At 44.8% G+C, this 27419-nt stretch overlaps 1 protein-coding gene across 1 annotated transcript; it reads right to left on the reverse strand.

The window, feature by feature from the left end:
• Window positions 1-8725: 8725 nt before the first annotated feature.
• Window positions 8726-25747, reverse strand: GFRA3 (GDNF family receptor alpha 3). The gene is made up of 8 exons (XM_063088242.1): window positions 25670-25747; window positions 17926-18213; window positions 13938-14030; window positions 12059-12371; window positions 9853-9956; window positions 9562-9696; window positions 9039-9127; window positions 8726-8815 (listed from the first exon to the last, which is right to left on the reverse strand). Exons 1-8 carry the CDS (start codon window positions 25734-25736, stop codon window positions 8726-8728), a joined length of 1179 nt encoding a protein of 392 aa, XP_062944312.1. The 5' UTR covers window positions 25737-25747.
• Between the last annotated feature and the right edge of the window lie 1672 nt (window positions 25748-27419).

Genomic DNA, 27419 nt, shown 5'->3' on the forward strand with positions numbered 1-27419 from the left:
CCTCCCTCCCTCCCTCCCTCCCTCCCTTCCTCCCTCCCTTCCTCCCTCCCTTCCTCCCTTCCTTCCTTCCTTCCTTCCTACCTTCCTTCCTTCCTTCCTGGAAGTATGATATACTAGGGTTTTTGTGGTAATGATATTAACCAGGGCAGGGCCTTTTCACATGAGTTAAGGTTATGAAATGATCTGGCTTCCACTCAAGGTTTTACTCTGATTCTCCCTTCGCTCTGGTTTCCATGCCTTTATTTTCATTTTGTTGTGTATATTTTTATAAGCCACCTCAGGTGTCTTTTGGAATGAGGCAGAATATGAACAATTTAAATACATTAAATACATTTAAAAATAAAACAGATGAAATTGTGACTCCAGTGCCCTGCCAATATTCATTAAGTCGAACTGGCACTTGAGGGTGAAGAAACTGAGGCTCAGAGAGGTTGGTGAAATTGTTCCACCACGGCTATGAGAACTCAGGACTGGAAACTCAATCTATACTTCATTCACCACCACCTCCTTCCCTCCACTTGCTGGGAGTCACCTTCTCCCTGAGATCTGATACTGTCCACTTCCTGCCAGAGAAACCTGGATTTGACAAATCCCTTAAACCCAACCCTGAAGTAAATACTAGATCAATATATCCCCCAACCAGCCATTTCCTCTTCCTCTCTGACAATCCTATCAGGTACTACTTTTTAGCAAAAGGGCCCCTCAGTTTTCAGATCAAGAGACTGAAGCTCAGCAAGATTAAGCAACTTGCCTGAATTCGCCCAGCTGATAGTTTTGTTGAGATTCAAACCCAGATCAAGCTGGATCTACTTTCCATTGTATTCTTTACACTACAATATGCTTTTTTTGAACAACTAGAGGGCTGCATTCCCTAAAAAACCCTTGACATGTAATTCCTGAGGAATTGAGTGTATTTGATTTGGGAGTTCATTTCTGGGCTCCTTCACCACAGATCTCCCTCTTTTCCCCTATGGTAGAGAGCCAGCCTGAGTCAGATGGTCTCCTTCAGAAGATACAAGAAGGCTTTGTGATTGAGGCTGTTAAAAGGGCACAGGCAGGATCTGCCTGGGGCAAAGTTGGGATGAAGCAAGTCTCCGAAGTGCTAGGCTCACCCCCATTGAGGGGAGGGGTGAGATTGTGTCCCTTCTGACATCTCTCTATCTGACATGCTTATGCCTTGGGCCTCCCTCCCTCCCTTCCTAAGTAACACTTACATTGCCCATCTCTGCATGTCGGGCTTGTCTTTATCCTTTGACACCCTATTCAAATGTTTCCTCCTTCTTGCAGACTAAGTGATTCCGCCCATGTTGAATTACCTGCCCTCTCCTTAGGAGTCTCAGTGCCCCTGTATCATGTGCACTTTCACAGTAAGCACAGAACCTGCTTCAAATCCACTTGCCAGTGATTAGCTTTGTGATCTGGGGCAGTATTTAACCTCTAGACATATGTCTATCTGTAAAATGGGGATAATAGTGCTTGCCCTCACAGGTCTGTGAGGAAGATTAAATTGGATTATGCACATAAGATAAAGAAAACATATTGACTATATATATTCATGGTCTAAATCTCTCCTCTGGAAGAGCTTGGAGGGAGATAGAGGTTGGGATGGTGGTGGGAGGGTTGCTTTGTGTATGCAATACAGAGAGACAGATGAGGAAAGAGGATTTTAAGTCTTGCTGTCTATATTTTTCTTTCTTTCTTTTTTTTTTTTTTTTTTTTATAAGATGACCGGTAAGGGGATCTCAACCCTTGGCTTGGTGTTGTCAGCACCACGCTCAGCCAGTGAGCAAACCGGCCATCCCTATATGGGATCCGAACCTGTGGCCTTGGTGTTATCAGCACCTCACTCTCCCGAGTGAGCCACAGGCCGGCCTATATTTTTCAAAAGACTGTGCAATCACTACTTAAATTTTTTTTTAAAAAATATTTTGGATGCCAGATTGATACCATGTGGAGACAAGACCATGAGGCAGTTCAGCTTTTAAAAAAATACACATGTAATAAAAATGAAAAAAAAAAAAAAAATACACATGTAAAGCTTAGAACACTTACCAAGTACTCAAATAATGATGTCTCTATTATTTGTCTGCCCCCACCACAAAATTTGTCTTCATCTCTGTGCCAACCTACTGCCTGCCCTACTCAGCCCACAGTAGGTGCTCAGCAGGAAGAAACTCAAAGCCAATCAAAGTCTGGAAATCCCAGGCTTTTGGAACAAATGCCCTTAACACTTCAGCTGACCACAGCAATTGGTAGCAGGGTCAGCACCAGGGAGGGGCTATTTGCAGGCATCCTTCTGTGGGGGATGGGCTCTCTCATCCTGCTTGTCACTGTTCCCAGCCCAGACACAGGCTCACTTCATCCTCTCACCCACACACACTGACCTCTGCCCTGAGATGTCATCGAGGGGTCAAGGGGCTGTGGAGCTCCCCATGGCCAGGGATAGCAAGCATGCCAGGCCAGAATTCTGCACACCAGTTCCCTAGGACTGTTCCAAAAGGCCTGGCTTGCACACCAGCAGCCCTGGAGTTGGCTGTGTCCTTGGAGAATACCCCTCCCCCAGGACAGTGGGGTGGGGAGATGAGTGACAGGAAGACCTGGGAAGACCTCTGTTAGCAGAACTCCAGTCACAGCAGACTACCTGTATTCCCCCAATACTCCCTGCCATTTCCAGTCTTTGCATTTGCTTACTCTGATCTCTGGGATGCCCTTGTCCCATTTCTACGTAGTAAATCCTATTAATTATTCAACGCTCAGCCCAAATTGTATCTCTTCCAGGAAAACCATCCCTGTAGCTTGAAAGAGCTCCGTCTGACTCCACACCTCTTATCCTGGCCTTTGTTGTAATTTAGGATGTGGAATCATAGCCTAGCACTGGACAAAAGAAACATGGATCAGAAATTGTGTCTGGGAGTTAGAGAGATTGAGGTTTGATCTGTAGATCAGCCACTTGTTAGGCATATAACCTTGGACAGTTGCTTGGTCTCACTAAGCCTCCTTGTAAAATCAGGAAAATAAAATAGGATAGTTAGGAAAATTAAATGAGATAATGCTCATTAAGCCATTAGCATGGTGCCTTGTACACATTAAGCCTCAATAAATGTTAGCTACTATTATTGTCTCTGTCTCTCTTCCACCCCCATACCCACCCACAGTATCTCAGATAAGGCCTTGACCAACTCAATATCTGAAGGTAGAATTTTATTGGACCAAGTCCCTCAAGTTCCAGATGTGAAAAGTCTTCCTCCAGAGAAAAGCAGAGATGCTGAAAAGAGACTGAAATTTCTAAGAACCAGAGATTCCCAAGAGAGGAATGAGGGTGTGAGCCTATGACTTTCAGTCAGATGAGCTAGAGAGAGTTATCAGCAAAGGGAATGGTAATGCTTTTGTTGTGGAGGAAAAAACTTCTCTGCCCTCTTATGTTCAGTTCCCAGAGTCCTGTGAATTAAACTAACAAAAGACAGATTAACAGGAGAAAGGGCATACATTTTTTATTAATATTTATGTGCATGGGAATTCACAGAAAAGAAGTGAAAACACCAAGAAGCAGTTAGACTTGGGGGCTTATATACTCTTTTAACATAAGAAAGAGGATTGGGGCTTCAAGGGACAATAAATTATGGGGAAGTGACTAGGAAATATATGGATGGAACTAATGAAAGATAAGTGCTATTTTATTTTATTTTATTTTATTTCATTTTTATTTATTTATTTTTTTTAAAGATGACCAATAAGGGGATCTTAACCCTTGACTTGGTGTTGTCAGCACCATGCTCACCCAGTGAGCTAACCAGCCATCCGTATATGGGATCCGAACCTGTGGCCTTGGTGTTATCAGCACCACACTCTCCTGAGTGAGCCACAAGCCGGCCCAAGATAAGTGCTATTTTAGTAAGGTCTGTTTATGCAAACTAATCTTGGTGTCAATTTTCCATTTTTGATGATGAGTCACTTTTCTTACTCTAGTACAAGGAGGACACCTTCCTCAAAGGAAAATTTATGCCCTGCTTTCAGGTAAACAAGGGGAGGGCAGAGAACTCTTCCTGCTTCTTTTGATTCTCAATTGCCGTCAGCTCAAAATAATCCTTATGCCAAAGTGGCATATTTTGAAGTGGCATATTCTAATCATCTTCACTTTGCCTTACTCTTCAACTGCCAGGACCAGAAATTTAGCAAGCCCCGTAGTAGCAAAGTCTCCTTCTGCAGCCATAAACAACCTCCACTCCAGATCTAGCTCCCAGCGTGGTTCTCAGACCCAGAGAAATTGCAGCACTTGGCCTGTGTTCCTACACTCCACCCCTTAAGGACATCCAAGAGGGAAACCCAGAGAAGACACTGCTAGGCCTGAGAGGAAGCCACAGAAGCAGCAAAGCCAGACCTCAGGTAATTGTTAGGATCCATCCCAATTCCCTGGTAAGAGTCTATATTTTGGGGGTCCTGCTGAGCCTCACTGCCTTCTCTGAGAACTGCCCTCCACTAATAGGTCTGGGATCCTATAATTACTTTAGCAGTGTATGTCCCTACATTTCCTTCATCCAGCTGATAGGCTGGGGATGGACCCTTTGCCCAGAAAAGCCAATCTAGAACCTGAGCCCAGCCAATCAGACTTCCTATCTCTGTGAATTTGGAATCGGGGTAGGGATGGGAGATCAGGTAGCTGCAGTCACTGGACCTGGAAAATCATGCAGAGGACGTAGGTCTGCAGAGAGAATGTAATAGTTGGTCCAAGATGTCTAGGCTCTCAAGAGATGGGGTTCAAAATTCTGGTTTCTGGGCCGGCCCTGTGGTGCACTCGGGAGAATGCAGCGCTTGGGAGTGCAGCGGTGCTCCTGCCACAGGTTCGGATCCTATATAGGAATGGCCAGTGCGCTCACTGGCTGAGCGCAGTGCAGACGACACCACGCCAAGGGTTGTGATCCCCTTACCAGTCACAAAAAAAAAAAAAAAAAAAAAATTCTGGTTTCTGACTTAGTAGTCCCAGCTTCCTTAAGGCCTGGCTGAATTTCCTGGGATCAGGTGCATGACACTCCCCTTTTACTGAGTAATTCCAATGTTTCTGTTACTTGCAGCCAAAAGACTGTTGACTTAGATGCCAACTTTCTTTGCCTTCATGACGTATCCAAGGTCCTTCAGGGCTTGTGCTACAGAGCCAGAGCTCTGGCTTCCATCCTGGAGTTCAGACCTTGACTAGTAAGTCTCCCAGGGATAGGTCTACCCAGAATTCAGCCCAAAATTGGAGGGGGAATCAGCATCATCACCTCAATTACTGTTCCAGGGCAGAGAGTAGAATACATGGTACCTATAGATCCCCTCCCAGGACTAATAACAATTATAGCTACCATCAATTGAGTTTCATCCTGTATTAGGCACCATGTTAAGTACTATAATTTCCAGTCCTCAAAACAACACTGAACTGATTTTAAATATTCTTACTATTATCTAAATTAAATATACATGTAGATCAAAACAAGCATAAATGTCTCATGCTTATAAGCTTTTATAGAAATAGGAAGCCATCTATGGCCATACAACCCTGATCACACCAGATCTCGTCTGATCTCGGAAGCTAAGCAGGGTCAGGCCTGATTAGTACTTAGATGGAAGAAATAGGGAATCAAGAAATTGCCAGCCAAAACTATTTAAATTGATATAAACATTATGTGATATTGCCAATTAGTCTTTTGGCTGAAATTAAATTACTGATGTTGTACTTATTAAAAACAAAGCAAAACAAAAACTGAAAACCTTTAAGTTACGTATTCTCTTGGCATCCCCACTGTAGATGAGGGAACAGTGGCTCAGAGAGGTAAACAATGTGTTCCAAGGTCAAACAGCAGTGTTACAATAAACCAGGATAAGTGGAGAGTCCCAACTGCCCAAACTTAGGGTCCAGTTACCAGAGTCCTGGGGGCCACTTCACTGAAATGGTAGCTCATGAACGGACAGGGACAGATGTTGTATCTTCTAAAAATACTCAAGGCCTGGACAAGGCAAGTGCTTGTTAAAAGTTTGCTGAAAGAATTAATGAATGGGTGAATATGAAGATGGCTGTTTAAAAGACAGTCTGCTTCACCCCAGTAATGCAGAGGCCTGCAATTCAGCATTCTCCATTTACCACTGCTGCCAGCAGCCCTTCCCACCTTGTTACCCAGAAGCTAGTCTAATGGCATTAACCATCCCAGCCAGCCAAGATACCATTAAAAGCTTCAGTCCAGCCACTGTGCCCCACCCCTGGTCTTGGCTCTGGGCCCTGGGCTGGGAGAGTGGTCTGATTGTTTACCAGGAATTTGGACCTTCTTCAGAGAAAAGCACAGATGACCTATTAGTCTAATTCAAGCACTTAGAAAGGAATAACTGTACCATTCACACCCTGAGCCCCAGGCTAATGGACCCAAGGCAAATAGAAAGGCCTTGACTGCACAAAGATCTTCCTGGGAAGGGAGGAAGGAGGAAGATTGACCTAGTGTCTCAGTAGAGTTTGCAGGGAGGCAGCTTGGCTGATCATTTCTTGGGGCTGGGAAGGCTACGGGGACACAAGAATATATAGACAGAGGCTTGCATATTCCACCCATCACTCTGGTAGCTCTTATGCATATCCTACCCCCAGTCACCTCTCTCACTGTCTTCAAACTTGAGTCAGAAAAATGGGCAGACAACCAAATATCCATCAATATAGAACTGGTTAAATAAACTATGTATGTATGAATATGCATTCATGCAAGTCCATGTCATGCAGCTAATTAAAGGGATGATGTAGCTCAAGCTCTACTCATGGATGCTAAAAGATGACTGAGTTACACTTTTTTTGTGTGTGTGTCATTTTTGTGACCGGCCGCACCGCGCTCAGCCAGTGAGCACACCGGCCATCCTTATATAGGATCCGAACCCTCAGCGGGAGCACTGCTGCGCTCCCAGCGCCACACTCTCCCGAGTGCGCCACGGGGTCGGCCCCTGAGTTACACTTTGATATGCACTGTGTGACCCCACTTATATAAAATTATACATACCTATAAATTGTCATCGTCATAGATGTGCAAGGAGCAGTCTAGAAGTCTGAGAGTGAGATTTTAAAGATTTTGCTTTCTTCTTTATAATTGTCTGTATTATCTGAATTCTCTACAAAAACCATATACTATAATTGTTAAAGTTTTTGAGTTCCACTAGTTGTCAGGTGCAATGCTCTTATATGGATTATCTCACTCCTTATGAGGTGAGTTCTGTGCTTTTCCATGTTACATATGTGGAAATGGAGTTCCAGAGAGATTAAGCCCAAGATCATACAGCTTGTTGACTGACAAAGTCAAGTGTTGTTGGAGAATTAAATGAATTAATGCATTTATTTGCGGACGGGAGGCTCACGGTAGTACCTGGCACACAGTAGGGCTCAATAAATAAGGGTTATTATAATAATTATTGTATAGCACTTATCACACCACATTGCTCTTACTAACTGTCTTATCTGTTTCCCTGCTCTGGTATATGAAAGACTTGATAATAGGATCTGAGTCTTATTATCTAGCCAACTGAGCTAACTGGCCAGCCCCCTGAGTCTTATTATCTAGGAATCTCCTGCACCCAGCACAGTGTCTTGCAGGGCCAGCACTCATCAGATGCTTATTGAAAGAGAGAGGGTATGAATTAATAGACAAATATCCACAGCTCTATAAATACATTCTTCTAACTACTTTGCATGGGTGGGTATCTCCTTATCCCAAGAAGATTACAATTCTCTGAGATCAAGGACTAATCTCTGCCTACCTCTGGCCCTCATCATGATCTGGAGCAGAACAATAATACAAGCAGGTGCTCAGTAAACGGTTGTCTAAGGGCCTCTGTCTCAGCTGCTGTGGCAGATCCCAGGCAGTATCCCAGAAATGGCTGGAGCTGGGACAGATACCAGGTCCACAGCCTCACACAAGCTATTTTCTTCAAACTCTATGTCAAGAATACAGAGAGGCTGAGACTTGCCTGAAGTTATAAAGCAGTTGGTGGTAGGGTTGTGTGTCTCCTTATCACTTGGCCTATGCTCTTTTGTCTGTTACACCCCTAGTTCTGTATAAATTCACAATTTGAGAAAATGGGAAAAAAGGAAAGTCTTAAGTCAAACGGTTTAATTATGATCCAAGAGGCTGGGGGACTTTGGGACAGTTGTAGGAATAAAGCAAGTGCCAAAGGCTCCAGTTCCTGATGCTCAAATTTCTGCAAGATCCAGGGGCAGAGCAGTACAGGCAGCAGGTTCCCATCCCTCATTCAGGAGAGGAGACATGGGAGCAGGAGTCCTGCTCCATACTTCCTCAGAACCGGTAATTTCTTTCTAGGCTGCCTCAGAACACCTAGCCCTGCCTACCTGGAGAATGCAATAGAGAATGACTGATTTGTGAGACTCCGGCTGATCCTGGTGGGCAGGAGGAAGGGATCAGGAAAGAGCTCGGTGGAGTTGGTTATTTACCAGAAGACATGGCTAAACTGTGGTCACCAAGTCCTAAGAAGGGGCAGCCTGAGTCAGAAGTGGAGGTAGGGGTGGAGGGAACGGGATCTGGAGGCCATAGCCCCTAGCTTCTACTGTGGCCTCCCTCATCTGGAGAAGACTGGACCTGCCAGGTGGGGTCAGGATTGTCACACTGAGCACTGCAACTCCTTTCTGATGCTGTCCTCTCCTCACTCCTCACAGGCTGCAAGTCCAGCGGGGTGTGGTGGAGGTGAAGAGGGCGCCGGGGAAGTCCAGCTACCAGAGGCTCAGGAGCAGGATCAAGGTAAGTGTGCAGGAGAAAAGAGCGGGCGCCCAGGGCTGGGGCCTCAGAGCAGGGTTTTTATTCTGTGGAAGCAATGGAATGCAGTCAGCTCGGGGGACTATCCTTCCCTTCACCACCTCAGCCTCAGTCAAGACCACCCCCTTCCCCTGAAGTGTCCATTAGATGTCTATAGTATTCACTGCAACAAGGAGGTCAACCCCCTTCCCCTCTCCCCTTATATGCCTGGTTTGGATTTTCTCCAGCTGGTCTGGTAAAGTATGAGCAGTGTAACAGAGGAGGCCCTACCTGGCGTTCCATCACAGAAAAGGTAGTGCCTGCCCAGTCCTGGGAGAAGAGCTGGCTGTGAAAACGCATCTTAGCTGCAATGGCCTTCACTGAAGAGAGGAGAGAAGGCAGATTGGAAGAGAGGAGAGAAGGCAGATTGGAAGAGAGGAGAGAAGGCCGTGATGGCAGGAGATCTCTCAGGCTCCCAAGGAAGGAAAGGAAATGCCACAGGGACCCTGGGATATAGGGGAACAGGTGGGTGCAAGGTGGGAACGGGATATCGTGTCATTCCACTTGCTTGCTCCTTGAGCTGGAGATGTCCCTGGGGCCCAGAAAGGTTGAACAGGCATTGTGGGGGGTCACTCAGGGAGTGGGAGAAGGAAGAAAGACTCTGGCTGCAGGGATGGAAACCTATGCTGAGAAGAGGGCTGCTCCATCTGAAGGAGATATATGGAACCAGTCTGGGCCACAGAGCTGAACTTTCCCTCCCACTGGGTCCAGCCAACCCAGCCATTAAAGTTAGGAACAAGTAGAGCACACTCACTGAGGCAGGGGTTGTGGGAGAAGGACCCTTCTAGCTGTTCACACTTCTCTTGCAGGTTGCCACTGCCTCGGCAGGTGCAGCTTAAGGCAACACTGATGTTGGCGTTGCTAACAAAGTTGGGGGTCATAGCAGTCCCTGTAGGGTAAAGGAAGGGGTTGTCAGGGCTTGGGCCAACCCTAATTTCAGCTCCCACCCATCTAAGGACCACACCATCTGGGTTCAGTCTCCAGAGCATTTTCACCCTCAGAGCTAGCCAACTCATGGGCTCCCTTCACATGCCCCCAGCCTCACCTATTAGCCCCAGGTATGCTCGCAGACATCTGGACTGCTCTGTTGCACAAGTCCCTAGGATGTCCATGGGACGGCAGTGGGTCTGGAAATCCACCAGGCGTGATCTGCAAGAAGGGAAATTCCAAGAGTCCCCATTGAGCGTCTGGCCTGCAGCCTTCACACTTGCTGCGCCTTTAGTGTGGCATGTCCATCCTCATGCCAAATCCTCTTCTGCCTTCAGAGCCTGGCCCAGGCACTTCTCTCCAGTGAAACCTGTCCCTGACACAATTAAATGTACCGTCACCTTGCCCCCATAGTATGTCACTCTGAATTTGGGTTCCACAATCCCTAGTTATTTATGAGACATCAGGCAGTCTCTTTAACCTCAGTTTCCTTGACTGTAAAATAGAGACAACAGTACTACCTTGTGGATTTCTATGAGGATGAAATAGGAAAATGCATGTATAGCACTTAGCATAGTGCCTGGTACATATTAAGTGCTTAATAAATTTTAGATATTGCTATCATTATTATTATTATTTTGGTGGCCAGCCTGTACACAGATCCAAACCCTTGACCTTGGTGTTATCGGCACCACACTCTAAACAACTGAGCTAACTGGCCAGCCCAGATATGGTTATTATTAACACTCATTCTACAATAGGAAAAGCTGGTTTTCTTTGGGTGATGTAATTATGAGCTTCTTTTTCTGTATATATTTCTGCAGTTTTCATAACATTTTGCATCTATCTTATAGGGTTCTTGTAAGGTTTAGATGAGTTAATACATTTTAAGTATGCAAAACAGTATCCAGACCATAGTAAATACTCAATAAATGTTAGTAATATGGTTATTTAGTGCCCTATGTGATAGTTTATAGATGAGGAAGGTGGTACTCAGAGAGGTTAAGTAATTTGCCCAAGGTTACAAACAGGGAAGTTGTGGAAACAAGTTGCAAATCAACATTGATGTGACTCGTATTGTCAACAAATGTCACTTGAATGAATAACTTCAATTTGGTGTTTTGTCTTGAGAAAGCGGAGGAAAGCCAGATCAAAACTTCAGATTTTCTGGAGAATATGCATCAAATATCTTACAAATCTTCATGACCTTTGATCTGATAATGCCACTTGTAGGAATACATCCTAAATTATAATTACATTTGTGAACAAAGATTAAATAATGAGAGTGATATTTATTGCAGCATTATTTATAGCAATAAAGAAAACCTAAATATCCAACAATAGAGGAATGGCTAAATAAAGTATGAGGCATCCATACAATGGAATACAATATAGGTATTTAAAAATCAAATTCTCGGGGGCCAGCCCGTGGCTCACTTGGGAGAGTGTGGTGATGGTAACACCAAGGCCATGGGTTCGGATCCCATATAGGGATGGCCGGTTAGTTCAATGGGTGAGTCTGGTGCTGACAACACCAAGTCAAGGGTTAAGATCCCTTTACCGGCCATCTTTTAAAATAAATAAATAAATAAATAAATAAATAAAAATAAAAATCAAGTTCTTAAGGGATAGTAAATGACAAAATAAGCTCTCCCATTTATTGAGCAGTTACTTAGCACTCATAAACTAAGCACTCTACATAAATTATGTAATTTAACTCTCACCAGATCCCACCGGGTGTGCATTATTTTTACAGTTTTTGTGGAGGACTAAACAGAACCTTAGGTTAAGCAATGGAATTTTAGGTTAAGTGATGTGCTCAAGATCACTTGGACCCAAGATTGATTGATTGATTGATTTGGACTCAAGATTTAAATTCACATCTGTCTGACTTCAGAACCTGTCTTACTACTACTCCATACTGCCTGCATGGGAAAATGCTTGAGATATGTACCATAAGTGAAAAAAAGCAAGACACAAATATATCCCCAGAATGTCTACTTTTGTTATCCAGATAGAAGCATGACTGGAAGGAAATGCTCCCCAGAGTATAGTAGATAATCTTCATGTGATGGAATTTCAAGTGGTATTTTTAATACATTTTTATATTTTCTGAAGTTTTACACAAAGAAAAAAAAATATTCTTTTTGAGAAAAGAGTTTCATAAATATCCAAGGTGGCTACTTGGCGAAGCAGCCAGTGAGTGGGTCCAGGGTTCCTGGGGGGGGGGGGGGGGGTGTCAGACCCAGCCCCGCACAGAAGGTGGCGGGGAAAGAGTGGCGCACACCACGTCCTTGCCCACCCTACCCGCCCACACCTCGTACCTGCACAGCAGGTCGGAGAAGCAGAGGCGCCGCTGATCCAGGCAGTTGGGGGCCTCAGAAGGCAGCGCGCAGCTGGGGGCAATGGTGTTGCGCCGGCGCTCCCCGCAGCCCCGGTCAGTGGGTGCACATGGGCACAGCAAAAGGCCCTGCGCGTGGGGCTCCGCCGCCTTCTCAAAGAAAGCGCGCAGCTGCCGGAGGCAGACATGGCGCTGGCAGCGGGGTGCGGAGCACGCCTCCCCGTAGGCCTTGCGCAGCTGGTCGCACTTGTCATTACGAGTACACAACATGGCAAACTTGAGGCAGAGGTCCCAATCTGGAGGGAGAGGCGCACCAAGTCATCAGGCCGCGTCTTATCTGCTTACCTGCATCCCGATCTCCCTAGACCCCCGGCAAACCCCTGATTTGACAAGGAAGATAGTGGGGGTAGCAGGAAAGGGAGGACTGTCTTGAATAGCCATTCCTAATCCAGGGCTCTCCCTCTACCCACAAACTATAGACGGTATTCTGAAGGCTTCCCCATCCTACTCCTCATCCTGATTAGGTAAAATCATCATCATCACCATCATCCTCTATATACATCCAACACTCATTTATCTAGAATTCAAGCAGCCAGAAAGCTCAAATAACCAAAACCCTTTTCTCAGTGCTATGCAGTAAGATCTGATGATGGAAATCATAACCTAGAGGCCCTGCAACATTCTAAAATACTTTCTTTTTTTTTTTTTTTTTTTTTTAAATTTTATTTTGTCAATATACATTGTGGCTGATTACTAAAATACTTTCTGAACTGTCCCAAATACGTGCAACCAAATTCTATTCAGGTTTTTGGTTTGGTCTTGGTTTGGTTTGCACCTGTCTATTCTGCTTGGTTTTAATGTCATCTATCCATCTTTCATCTACTGATTCTTTTTTTTTTTTTTTTTTTTTAAAAAAAGATGACCGGTAAGGGGATCTTAACCCTTGACTTGGTGTTGTCAGCACCACGCTCACCCAGTGAGCAACCGGCCATCCCTATATGGGATCCGAACCCGTGGCCTTGGTGTTATCAGCACCACACTCTCCTGAGTGAGCCACGGGCCGGCCCATCTACTGATTCATATATAAAAGTTCCCCATATTCTGAGCCTTGGGAAATTATAATGATATTTCTATTCACAGAATATTACAGCAGCCAGAACAATTGAGTAACTGGAACAGATTATTCACTGATTTGTTGTAACTAAGAGTTTTCCATGTATAAATCTCTATGTTTTTTTCTCAAAATTCTAATTCTAACATATGGATCTAACTATACAGCAAAGCTTGCATCTTTCCCAAAAGAGTGCATGTGTGTGTGTTCCTTCTCAATTAACTCACAGCCTCACTTTCCTGAAAAACATGCATCCTTGCCAGACTGATGGCTCTCCATCCTGAGTCACCCCTGTGCGGAGTCACACTCTCTCTCTCACTATTTTCCCTGCCCAACACCTCGCCCATTCCCATTAGAATGGTTGAAAACAAGCAATTTTCTAGTCTTCAGGGACAAAAAAGCTACTTTCCTAGCTGCCTTGAATGTGGGTAAATATTCCATTTCAGCACATTTTTTCTGGGATTGCTTCCACTCCCACCACACCCTTTGTAGGGACCTGCCTTTTGGAACCAGGGAGCCCTAATGGGCTCTCTTGGAATGCCTCCCTGATAACTGTTGCTTTTTGATGACTCCTGTGAGACTAGACCATGCCCATAGCTCAGACTTCCATCCTGATACAGTGCTTCTTTAATAACCTGGCAAGCTAAAAACTCTTCCCTAGAAGCCCCTCAGCTTGTGTTCCCCCCAGACACCCTTCCCTCAGGGTCCAGGCCCAGCCTCCCACTCCCTAGCCTAGGCTTGCCTTCCCCACCTGGTTTGAAGATGTTCAGTTTGCTGAGATTCATTTTCCAGGGTTTGCTGATCACCGTGTCTTCATAGGGGGAGATATCCAGCTCATAGTCACCTAAAGACAAGGTGGGGAGCAACAGAACGTTGAGGACCAGGGTGGGTGGGAGCAGAAGGGGCTCAGGCTGCTGGGTCAGACCTCAAAGCCCTGCAGAGAAAAGGAAAAGGCTCAGCCTGTACCTAAATAGCTCCAAGCTATGCAGAGATGAGAAAAATGCAGGGCTATAAAGGTATAGGTTGGGCTTGATGAATAAACTGACAAGAATAACAAAAGCTACAATTTGTGGGCACACTGTATGCTGGCACTGTGTGTTAGGTATAAGTAAGATACATACACAATCTTATTTCATCCTCCCAGAAGTCTTTGGGTAGGTAAGAAGAAACTGAGTAAGAAGATAGGTTAGGTTACTTGCTCAGGCTCACATAAGCTAATAAGTGGAGCAGGGATTTAAAATCTGGACTATCGGGTTCCAGAGTCTCTGCTCCTAACCACTAGACATATTGCCTGTGGGTACACAATCAGGCAAGGGGACTCTGTCTTGTTTTCTCTTGCTATTAGGGAAGGGATAATGGTGTACTCTTTGTTCCAGGCCCGACTGCTTGGCTATGGAAATGCATAGCCATGGAAATACAACGGGGAAATGGAAGTGAGGCCAGGCATCAAACTGAATGTGACTGAGAAAAACAGAGAAGGAAAAGAGACAGTGATCTCAAGCAAAGGCATCTCAGTCACCCCTGTGGGGCTGTGGGCCCCTTAAGGGGACTTACTAGGGCTTATAAATTTGCTGCATAGTTCAAACACAGGGTAGTTTCTCAATAAAAGTTGGTTGATAAATCTTGTTGGAAGTGAGAGATGAGGGAGGTGAGCTTGTAGGGATGTCATCCTATAAGCTTTTGTGAATGCATCTTCTGGAAGGAAGGAATATGGATGATGTCAGGCAAACAGGAAAGGATGGGCTAGATACACAGGGAAACTGGGAGTTGCTGAGGGAAAAGCAGGGAGTGACAAGATCCAAGGAGAAGTCTTAGGGGAAGTTCTGAGAGACAAGTGATTAGGATGGGGAGTAGAAAAGCAGGGAACAGGAGTGTGGTGAATTGCATTATTGTTTCCAATTATTTGCTGCCCACCCTGTGGGAAAATTATACCTCCCCATATACTGCCATGTGACTTTCACACCTCCTATGAGAGGACCATACTTCTGCACTCCACTGATGTCAGGCTTGGCCATGTGACTTGCTCTGGCCTATGGATTGTGAGCTGAAGTGATATAAATCACATCTGACCAGAAGCTTTAAGAACTATCACATGGTTATGCTGTGACTCTTTTCCCTCTACCAACCTGGATCCTCGAATGAAGAAGACAGAACAGAGACAAAGCCAACCCATGGAAACCTGCAGCAGATGTGTAACATGAGCAAGAAGTACATTTCTGTTGTTGAAAGCCAGAGATATGGAGGTTGTTTGTTACTGCAGCATAACCTAGCAGTTCTCATTAAAAATGCAATTGGTACCTAGAAGTGGAGTGCTATAGTAACAAAAATACCTAAAATGTGTGGCATTCACTTTGGGACTGGGAAGTAGGCAGTGAAGAAGCTGGGGGCTGGAAAGATGGCTGTTCGTATTATGCAGCTGCAAAGCATTTGGTAAAACTGTTGCTTGTAATAACATGTAAAGAAGATAATATGCTGAATAAGCTTGTGCTTTAAGGGGAAGAAGTTGAGAAACAGAAGGTTACTAGTATGTCTTGAGTGCTATTGGCTGCATTTGACAAGGCACTATAAGAAAGATATAAACTCGGAAAAGGATTGGCCAGTTCCCAAGTAGGGAGGAAATGGAAAAGAGAATCCAGAAATTCCAGGACTTGAAGGATTAAGAGATTCAACTATTTCTCATATTCAAATGATAAAAGATAAAATTGAAAAATGCTTTGAGCGGTAAGGTTGATTACAACTCAACCTTGGGTAAAAGACCAAATCAAGTGTGTGGCTATTATGCCATTTGTGGAGATCTCTCAATTGATTAAGATGGTAGCCAATAAATCCTGCTAGTTGGACAAATGTACTCAGGGGAAAAAGATGAAAGTAGTGGCTCTCCCACAGAAGCCTAGATAACGGCAAGGTACTTCTAATTAGGTCTAGAAACAGATGCATGTGTTGAATTGTGGGAAAGGCTACTGACACACATGAGATGACAGAAATCAAAGGTATAGAAAGCAATTATGTTTTGAGAGACTGGTACTGCCATGAGCTACCAGTCTGGGTTAAAAGAGACTGTAACTATTTGAGACTTAAAATGTCCCAACATTCCTCAGGCAGGAAGCAGTCTGGGAATGCTGCTCAGTCTCCAAGGAGGTTGTAATCTCCAATGTCTTTTTCAAATGTGGCCAAAGAGAACAATGGAAATGGAAGGACCTCCTGGAGGGCTGTGCCAAGTATCCTGGAGAACAATGCAACCCATAGAGCAGAAACAGGGCCTTATTAGAGAACAATCCCTATCCCCATGGAAGAGGGCCCTTGCAACATTTGTCTAGCAGGATTTCAGAATTGCAATGAATCAATATCTGCTGTGTGCCTTCCATTCCTCCCCTTTCTGAGAGTATTTGTTGTGGTTATCCTGACCCTCTTCCTTTATTTCATTTATACTAGTGAGTATGTATAGGAGGCAGATGACTTGTCTTTTTAGTACACAGGTTTCTAGATCAAGAGGAGCCACATCCGGACTCGATATAGAAACCATCATGAAATCTAGACTTGGAGCCTGATGTCACGTTATGGCATCTTCCTTGAAAAGTGAGTGTATTTTACTTGTGGAAGGGAGGGAAATGAATATTTTGACCAAGTGGCAGACTATGGTAGATTGCATTATTGTTTCCAATTATTCTTTGCCTTCCCTGTAAGATTACATATCCTCACTTACTGCCATGAGATTTTTGATGTCTCCCTGAGGGAGACATATACTTCCCCACCCAGTGATGTCAGGCCTGGCCAAATCACTTGCTCTGTCAATAGAATGTGAGTAGAAGTAGTGGATGTAACATCCAAGCAGAAGCTTTTAAAATCATCACATAGTTCTAGGGTTGGCCTGTGACTCACTTGTGAGCGTGTGGTGCTGATAACACCAAGGCCGTGGGTTCGGATCCCTGTGCAAGGATGGCCAGTTAGCTCACTTAGGAGAGCGTGGTGCTGACAACACCAAGTCTAGGTTTTAAGATCCCCTTACTGGTCATCTTTAAATAAATAGATAAACAAATCATCACATAGTTCTGCCAGTGCTCATTTCCTTCTGCCATGAGAAGGGAACATCCCATTTGAAGCTGCACCTTTAGCTTGGATTCCAGAATGAAGACACATCAAACAGCCAACACAGAGCATGAACAAGAACCAAACCTGCAAGTCACTGTTTTGTTACTGCAACATAGTCCACTAAAAGCTGACTAATAAATACAGGCATCTATGAAAAGAGTCAAAGGTGGATCCTCTCTTTGGCTGTTTCTGTGCCTTCTCTCTCTTACCATCTCCCATCTGGTTAATGAGTATCCTGAGTATCCTTTCTTTCGAAGGCTGGACCAAGATCCCAGTCTCTCTGAACTTGTGGATTACATGGTATTTGGAGCCTGTTTATGGGTTAAGATCCCCTTCCCCGCCTCTTCTTGATACCCTTCTGTTTCAGGAGCTCCCCAGGTTAGGCCGCAGCCTGGTTCAGAACTCTGCCAAGAGAGAGTACTTGTTGGCAGGTAAGAAAGCGGGAAGTAGGGAGGACAGAGGGCAGAGTTGTGAGGGCCCAAAAGGATACTGCCAATTTCTCCCTCCACCTCTACTGATGATGTCAAATATAGAGCTTCATTATCATCCCTATCAGAATCTACCAGGTAGCCCATATTCTGCAGGATTAAAAAACACCCTCCAAGGAGCCATCTTCCCCAGCTTATTCCACTCTAAGATGGGGGACTCACCAAGGCTGCGGACAGGGTGAACAGTCCAATAGATGTCCAGGCAGGTAGTTTGGTTCTTCATGCGCCGGTGGCATGTACAGCCTATCAGAGAGGTGTTCCTGAGGGGCTGTGCTGCCTCTAGGCAGTCCACAGGGACTGATGGCTCCTTTGAGGGCAATGGGGTGCTTATACCAGTGGTGCAGGAATGCAGGTGGTGGTAGGCAGCATTGCAAATGGGGTCAGCCTGGCACTTCCTCCTGGCCTGGATACAGCTGTTAATGAGCCGACTCTCTGTGAGAAGGGGGCCCCCTGTGAAGGGAGAAATCAAGTGAGGTTCACATAAGGTCAGAGTAGCTGTCCGGGAGGACCAAGGTATCAGGTAGTGTGGGGGGATTCCTGATGAAATCTTGAGAAAGTCTTAAAGTAGCACAAAGGGCCTTTAGAAAGAAGTGTGGAGAGAAAGAAGCCCAGCAGGTCTGGACAGTCTGCAGCTGTCACAATCTGGACGGAACAGATCAGGCCCAAGAAGAAACGGGAATTTGAAGAGATGCTGCTCAGCCTCCAGGAAGGAGGAAGAGGACAGTTATTTGGAGCTGAGCCTGATGACCCCGCCAAGCACAGGGGAAGAAGGCTCTGGGCAGAGCCATACCATGGGTAGGGCTGGTATCATGAACAGAGGGTTGAGAATGGGCAAGGGACTACTAAATGAGAGTTAGCAACAGCTTTGAGTCTTCCATTAAAAGTCACTTAAAAGTAACTTAAGGTAGGAACTGGTTGGGGTTGGGGTGGGGAGCTATTACCAGAAGGGGGAAAAAAGGTAATCTGACCCTGTTAATCACTCAGAAACACCAAGGTTCGTTATAGATCAGCTCTAGAGGAAGCCCCTGCATCCTGGTTAGGGTCCCCATCATGGGGTAATAGAACACCATCATCCCCCTAGCTGTTCAAAGTGAAAAATCTAGGAATCATTTTAATTCTTCTCTTTCCTTCACATTCTGTGTTCAATCCAAGTCCTGTTAACTCCACAACATATCTGGGATCTATCCACTTTTCTCCATGTATGTTACCACCTCTTTAGCTCAAGCCACTATCAACTCTTGTCTGAATTACTGCTAAGCCTGCTTTCTGGTCTCCCCGATTCCATCTTCCAAGCCCATTCTCTCACACCATCTAGATACCTTTTCTTTTCTTTTTTTGTTTTTTATGATAAGAGCATGTTTAATTAATTAATTTTATGTAATTTTAATATTATTTTTTACATTCTATGATGTTGTTGTGGAGCAGTTGGAAAGGAGGGGGAGGGGGAAAGGGGAAGGAAACGGAATGGAAGGAGGAAGGAGGAGGGGCAGGATTGAGGCCCGTGGCAGCCCCCTCATTCCCACAGCTTCCAGCAGTGGCTTGGTCATTGCCAGGCTGGGTGCAGATGTCAGGGGGATGTGGCAAAAGCCCTCATCCCCCCCCATCCCAGCTCAGGAACCTGGGGATCTTCTTGCTGCAGCTTGGTGGTCATCGCTGGGCTGGCTGTATGTGTCAGGGGTGTGTGGCCTAGGCCTGAGGCCCCTCACCACATTGGGCAACTATCACTGCTAACTAATTCCAATACATTTTCATTACTCCAAAAAGAAACCCATACCCATTAAACAGTCACCCCCCATTCTCCCTTCCTAACCTCTGGCAACTAATCTGCTTTCTGTCTGTATGAATTTATCTATTCTGAATATTTCAGATAAATGGAATCATATAATATACAATCTTTTGTATGTGGCTTCTTTCACCTAGCATAGTTTTCTTGAGGTTCATTCACATTGTAGCATGTATCAGTACTTCATTCTTTTTTATGGATAAATAGTATTTCACTGTATGGATATGTCACAGTTGATCTATTCATCGGTTGATGTGCATTTCAGTTGTTTCAACCTTTTGTTTATTTGTTGATTTTTGGCAGCTGGCTTGTATGGGGATTCGAACCCTTGACCTTGGTGTTAGATGTTTCCACCTTTTGGTTATTATGAATAGTGCTTATATAGACCTTGAACATTCATGTACAAGTATTTGTTTGAATGTGTGTTTTTGATTTGGGGGAGTATATACCTAGGAGTGGAACTGCTGCCTCTTACGGTATTTCTATGTTTAACTTTTTGTGGAACTGCCAAATTTTCCAAAACTACTGTTTTCCACAGCAGCCACACCATTTTATATTCCCACCAGCAATGTACAAGGATTCTGATTTCTCCCCATATTTGCCAACTCTTTTTATTTTCTGGGGTTTTTTGTTTTTGTTTTGCTTTTTTAAAAATTATAGCTATCGGGCCGAGCCTGTGGCGCACTCGGGAGAGTACCGCGCTGGGAGTGTGGCGACGCTTCCGCCACGGGTTCGGATCCTATATAGGAATGGCTGGTGCACTCACTGGCTGAGTGCCGGTCACGAAAAAGACAAAAAAAAAAAAATTAAAAAAAAAAAATAATTAAAAAATAAAAATAAAAATAAAAATTATAGCTATCCTTGTGGATATGAAGTGGTTTCTCATTGTGGTTCTCATTTGCATTTCCCTAATGACTAAGAATGTTGAGCCTATTTTTATGTGCTTCTTAGCCATTTGTACATCTTCTTTGGTAATAAACTTTTTATTGAAGTATTACCTACAGAAAAGTGCATGAATCAAAAATATAGCTCAAGTGAATTTCACAAATGGAATACACCTGTGTAACTAGAATCCTGATAAAGGAACCGAACATTACCAGTAACCCAAAAGCCCTCTTCCAGTCATCATCCCTCCAAGGAAACCAAACCTTGATTTCTAACATCAGAGATTACTTTTGCCTATTTTTTAATCAAATATGAGCTTTCTGTATCTTGGTTTCTTTTGTTCAATGTTGTTTTTGAAATTTACCCATACTGTTAAGTGTAGTTGTAAATATATTATTTCCATTGCCATATAGCATTCCATCGTGTAAATATAACATAATTCTACTGCTGATTGGCATTATATGGGATCATCTTTTAAAACTGTTAAGTTACAGGCCGGCCCGTGGCTCACTTGGGAGAGTGCGGTGCTGATAACACCAAGGCCATGGGTTCGGATCCTATATAGGGATGGTCGGTTCGCTCACTGGCTGAGCGTGGTGCTGACAACACCAAGTCAAGGGTTGAGATCCCCTTACCAGTCATCTTTAAAAAATAAATAAATAAAACTGTTAAGTTAGGTCACCTCAAATCCTTCCAACAACTTCCACTGCACATAGGTTAAAGTCTACTTTATATACCCTGGTTTACAAAGCCTTGTAAACCTTGGTCCCTGCCCACCTCTCTATCCTCACCACCTAACCTTCTCTTCCTTTCCCACTTGTCTCCAGCACACTGGCCTTCTTTCTGGTTGCCACTGAACAGGACAAGCTTGTTTCCACCTTAGAGTTTCTGTCCTAGCCTTTCTTTCTGCTTGGAATGCTCTTCACATGGCTGGCCCCTCCTAGTAATTCAGATTACAGCTTAAAGTTTTAGAAAAGACTTCCCCAACCAACCCATGTAAAGTAGCCTCCTAGTCACTGTAACACATTATTACTCCAAATCTCTGCATGGCACTTATCACCATTTGATATTTTTTTACTTTTTTATTATCTCCTCCTCTAGACTTCCATGTCTATTTTATCAGTATTCTATCTCCAGTGCCTAGAACAGTGCTTGTTCACTGTGAGCTCCAACTGTTTAAGGATTAAACAAATGAATAACAGTAACATTTTTTGAGCCACCTCTGTAACTTCTCTGGGCCCCTTTCCTCTACCTAAAATCAAAGAGTCCCAAAACTGGGAGGGACCTCAGACTTCAGTTACTCTAACCTCCTCTTCCAATCATGTCATAATCAACCAGATTACTTATTAAAATGCAGATTTCCGAGCCACACCTTAGACCTACTGAATCGAAATCTCTGATGATAAAGCCTGCTAATCTGAATTTTGGCAAGTTCACTAGAGATCTGATGCTCCCTAAAGTTTGAGAACTGGTGTCATATCCAATGCACAAATAAAGACAGGACCACTACTGATTTTTCCTTTTTCCTCAGGCTCCAATATGCCTCAGCATGGCATGGTTACTCTATTTAAAATTTTGATATTTTGTTCATCATGGATTTTTTTGCATTAATTTCTATTTTTAAAAATATTGAATGGATGAGTGGATAAGGAAAATGTGGTATATCTACATGATGGAATACTACTCTGCTATTAAAAAAAAATGAAATACTACCATTTGCAGTAACATGGATGAACTTAGAGAAAATTATATTAAGTGAATAAGCCAGGCTCAGAAAGAGAAATACCGCATGTTGTCACTTATTTGTGGGAGCTAATAAAAATACATAAGTAAATATACAAATGAACGGGGTTGGGGGGAGAAGTCACAACAATCACAACAATTCCTTGATCTTGTTAAGACAAATGAACAGATATGCTGTTTATTGGGGCGGGGGAGAAGGAGGGAGGAAAAGGAGGAATTGGTAAATGGACACGAAAACCAACTATATTGTATATTGATAAATTTAAAAATATATATATTGAAGGACGGCTGGCCAGTTGGCTCAGCAGGTTACAGCGTGATGTTATAACACCAAAGTCAAAGGGTTCGGATCCCCATACTGGCCAGCCACCAAAAAAAAAATTGCATTAAAATACTATTTATCGGGCCGGCCCGTGGCTCACTCGGGAGAGTGTGGTGCTAAGAACACCAAGGCCCCGGGTTCGGATCCCATATACGGATGGCCGGTTCGCTCACTGGCTGAGCGTGGTGCTCACAACACCAAGTCAAGGGTTAAGATCCCCTTACCGGTCATCTTTAAAAAAAAAAAAAAAAAAAATACTATTTATCTTTATCTTGACTATTCAGTTTCTTGGCACTCCCTGTACTTGCCTCACCCTAGTTCCAGCCCTGCGTGGGACAATTTACTTTACTTTCTGGACCTTAGTTTCTTCAACTACAAAATGAGGAGACTTGATTAAACCATAATTTCTCAAAGGAGGGAATGGGGAAAAGAAAGGATAACCCCCTTTTGGGAGTATATCAGAATTTCCGAAGTGAATGCATAGTTCAAAAAAGCATATATGATTTTATATGTGAAAGATTTTTTAAAGAAGCTTTTGAAATTTCAAAAAGTATTTAAGAAAGGTATGAGATTTTTATTTATTTATTTTTATTTCTAAAAGACGACTGGTAAGGGAATCTTAACCCTTGACTTGGTGTTGTCAGCACCACGCTCACCCAGTGAGCTAACCGGCCTTCCCTATATGGGATCTGAACCCGTGGCCTTGGTGTTATCAGCACCACACTCTCCCGAGTGAGCCACGGGCCGGCCCAAGGTATGAGATTTTTAAATCTTTACCAGAAGGGGACATGGATTTAAACAAGTTGAAAAATCCTAAAAGTTTAAGAAGTTACTTCAGGTAGGTACCCAATAAGTGGTTGCTGAAAGAAATGTAGCAAGTTCAAGTCTTATTGCTGTAAATCGACTAAATAAATACTTAACTTAATATTGAGTAGTAACCGTTTCAAAAGAAAACCTCTAATTTCTCGGCTGATAGTTCACCAAGTTTGAGCGGTGGTGGATTAAGGGGCATTTCAGCTCAATAAAGAACTTCGGTGACCGGTCACATTAAATTTCATCACAGCAGGGTGGAACTTGTGTTTCCTGGACCGTGAAACACAGGGCTTGATCTGGGGCAAAGGTCACAAGTTGATCCAGTGAGCAGATGTGTTTTCTTTAGTCAACACAGTATTTTTCTTTTGTTTCTTTCTTTTTTTTCCCTTTTGCATTTTTATACAATATTTTCTTAAAGTTGTAAATAGTGACCAACATTTAAAAATCACAAGATTTCACATAAAACTGTGCATTTCCAATTTCTCTTGAAAAATTGAAACATTTGGGCCCACACGCCCACAATGTAACAGCTGCAATTGTGTAAAGACTGCCCCCTTTTGACAAGTCATGCCTTTTCCAGTTTGTTACAGTCTCTACCACTGTCTATCTACCACTGTCTAGTGTACCTGCCGCCCCTTCTCATTTATGCTGCCACTGTCACGTCTATTTCATACTGATTAGTCAGCAGCCTGTCTTCCTGACTTGGTATTCTTCTTGGCTCATCAAAGAATGAGTAGGCGCAAATGGCTCATATCAAGCTATGTACGCATCAGGCCAAAAGATCCTCATTTGTTTCTCCCCATTGAGGCCCATAGCATAGGTACCCATTTTACAGATGGAAGAGCAAAGAAAAGTAACATGCACCAGGAGATGTAGCAAGTCAAGATTGAGTCAAGACTGTGAATTGGAGGATCTCCTTCATGCTTGGCTGTGGTGGACCCTGAGCAGTAGTATTTTCTACTCAATTGTTAAAACTCTCCATTGGTCTGTGCTCTTGGGGAGCACTTGGCCCTACGTAGCAGCTCCTAGATAACTGTTTCAAGGATTTTCAGTGAGGCTACTTAACTAGAAACCACTACTGTCAAATATTACTGTGGAAAACAGACCTATCACCCATTCCACTTCATTAGTTAAGGAGGAAGGTGTTTTTTTGGCAGCTGGCCTGTGCTGGGATCCATACCTTTGACCTTGGTGTTATAATGCTGCGCTCTAACCAACTGAGCTAACCAGCCAGCCCAATGAGGAAAGTGTTTAATCTTTACACTTGATCTTGACATGCTGCCATACCTTTAGGATTAGTAGAATTTCCTAGGCAGTCAAATCAGACTGGTGATGTCTTGCTGCCCTGCTTTACTGATGGAGTCAGTCTGGATAGAACAGTGTTTTTCCTCCTTTTCATATCTGTCTCACTGCCAAAACTGCATTTCTGCAGTACCACCTTGTGGAACAAGACATGGGGCAATGTATGTGGTCTCTGCCTCAGGCTTCCCTCCACTTAGGCTCTGGGCAGGAGCCCCACAATGAGATTCCATGCATCCATTCCACTCCTGAAGGTCATGGGCATGTTTCTAGGGATCATGGATCCCAGGTTCCCCTTCCTTGGGGGAATGGCATGGTTCTAAAGCCAGGCCTTGAACTATATATTCCACAAACCATCTATCATGTATCTGTTACCCACATGGCAAGGCACTGTGCTGGGTGCTTGCAGGAGAAAGGGTATCCTGCCCAAAAGGGAGTTTCTGCACCAGTTAAAATAATAATTAAGAATACCCCCGGGGGTGGGGGCCGTGGGTTGGTGGTAATATTCTCAACAATACAACTAAATAATAACGTTAGCAAGTTCTGGGCAGTAGTTTATAACCTTGATTTGTGGCAAGTCAGTTCTAACAAACTTCTTTCTTCATCTTTACCTAGTTTCTGCCTCCTTAGTCCTTAAAGGGGATGGAAGAGTTGAAGCCCACGGGGAGCAAATGGCAGTCCTGCTTCTCATTAGATTCTCCCTGCTTCCTAGAGATGCAGCTGTGGTAGTGGCCTGGCTGTGGGTTGTTCTGGGACTGCGCAGACATACCTCAAAAGAGGGAAGAGGGAACCGGGAGCGAGCAGACGCTTGGGTACCAGACCACTGCTGGCACTCAATCTATATCAGCTCAGACATTGTATTACGCACGGAACCCAGGTCCTTCCTGGCACCCTGGATTCCTCCTCCAGTTCCCCAGGCTCCGATGGACGGACGCACGGGACGAGGCGGCGGCTGCGCCCTCTCTGGGCAGCGGTGACCGAACCCTGCCTCCACGCTCACCTCCACCTCCCCCTACGGGCCTGGCCGGTGCAGGCTCCGCGTACGCACAGATGACACTCACCCGCACTTAGCAGCAGCAGCAGCAGCACCACGGGCGGCGGCCGTCGCGGGCTCGAGGGGCGCCCCATGGCGGGGTGCGGGCGGCGGGCGGCGCGCTCCCCTAGCTCCTCACACTCGAGCTCTGCGATGCGGGCTCTCTCGGCCTGCGCCTCCCTCCACCGCCTCCCGCCCCTCCTCGCGCGGCGCCAACACTCTCCCACCAGGGTCCTGGGCGCCGCCCTCCAACTCCGAAGCGCGCGTCCGCACCACGCCGCCTCTTCTGCTGGACCTAGAACCTGGCGGTGGCGGTGGCGGTGGCCGGGCCAGGGCCGGGGGTGGGCACGCGCCACGGCAGCAGTCGGGCGTCTGTGCAGAGAGGGGGCTCTACCCCGGTGTGCCCACCTGCTGTCTGCTGCCAACTTCGCTTAGCAAGACTGCCGCTGGAGACGCTCCATGTCGGGGGGGGGCAACTATTTCTCAAAAAAAGCGCCCTTTCTCACTTTCCGGACCCTCCCCTCTCCTCACCTCCATACACCAAGGAACAACAGCCCCCACCACAAGTGAAATCTTATAATAGAAATTGAACAAACCAGCACAAGGGCACTTGCATTTCTAGTATTTATTTTTCTCTTAGAATTTGCACATCTGTGATTTCATATTCCCCTCCTAAGTATCTTCAAGGGTAAGATTCAGTGGTTATTATTAACCTCGAGATTCTGCAAAGATGGGTCTCAGACAGGTAAGTGAAATGACTTTGCTGAGAGCAGACCTGAAGCCAGATCCCAGCAGCTTTACCAAACTAGACTCTAAAAATTCAGCTTCTTTGGAGTCATGAGGGAGGATGGAAATATTAAAACCCCTTCAGACTAAATAGCAGAGATTTCCCTGGACCAAAGACAAGATCACTGAGGAAGGTAACTAGAGAGACACTATTTAGGAGCCCCATCATTTTCAGATGATAAGCGTCTCAGAGAGCAAGCTGCGCTGCCAGGATAACACAACTAGGTAGAAACACAGCTGAGCCCAGAACCCAGGATGTCTACATATAAGGATAAAGGTACTTATCCAGCCCAGTCCCCACCAGCTCCCAGGTTAAAGATAGAGGGAAAACGACTTGTAAGAATGAGAACTAACAAGTGCATAGAAAGAGAGAAAGAGAAGAGGGTGATGAAAGAAGTGGAGGGTTTCCTCCCCTAGCCCTCCAACTGGGGCCCCCTCCTTCCGCAGGGCCTGGCAGAGGGCCAGGAGGGAGGGTACTGAGAATCTGAGAATGGCAATATAAACCTCTGAGATTTATTGGCTGTGCTTCTGAATATGGCCATCCTGCTGTGGCCTCTGGGGGGCATTTGCCGATGTAATCAGCCCAGAAAGAGAGTCATTCCAGCCTGGGTGTAAATCACCCTTCACAAAGCTAGGAGAGAGACATGTGGCCCTAGATAAGGAAGGAGACTGATGTGGCCTCTGTGCCCTTCCCTCCCTTCTTCTGCCCAGGGGGAGCTGGTTCCTGAGCTGTAATGCACTTTAAGTGGAGTTTGTGCTTTATTTTAATCTATATCTGCCCTGCCAGTTTTACGGAACTATGAAAGTGAACATCTGGCTATTCAGCTTTTGTAAGGGGCCTGCTTTCCCCCAGCTCTATTCTACCCGTATATACTTTTCCCAAGTCATCCCTTCCAGTAAGGTTAGGACACCTATAACTGAGGAGCTGACAGTCCTACTCTGCCTATAGTTTCATAAAGGAATTTACAAAGCAAAATGTAACAGTTCCAGGT

This window comes from Cynocephalus volans, chromosome 2 (assembly GCF_027409185.1).
Source record: "Cynocephalus volans isolate mCynVol1 chromosome 2, mCynVol1.pri, whole genome shotgun sequence".
In the NCBI taxonomy this organism is placed as follows: Eukaryota; Metazoa; Chordata; class Mammalia; order Dermoptera; family Cynocephalidae; genus Cynocephalus; species Cynocephalus volans.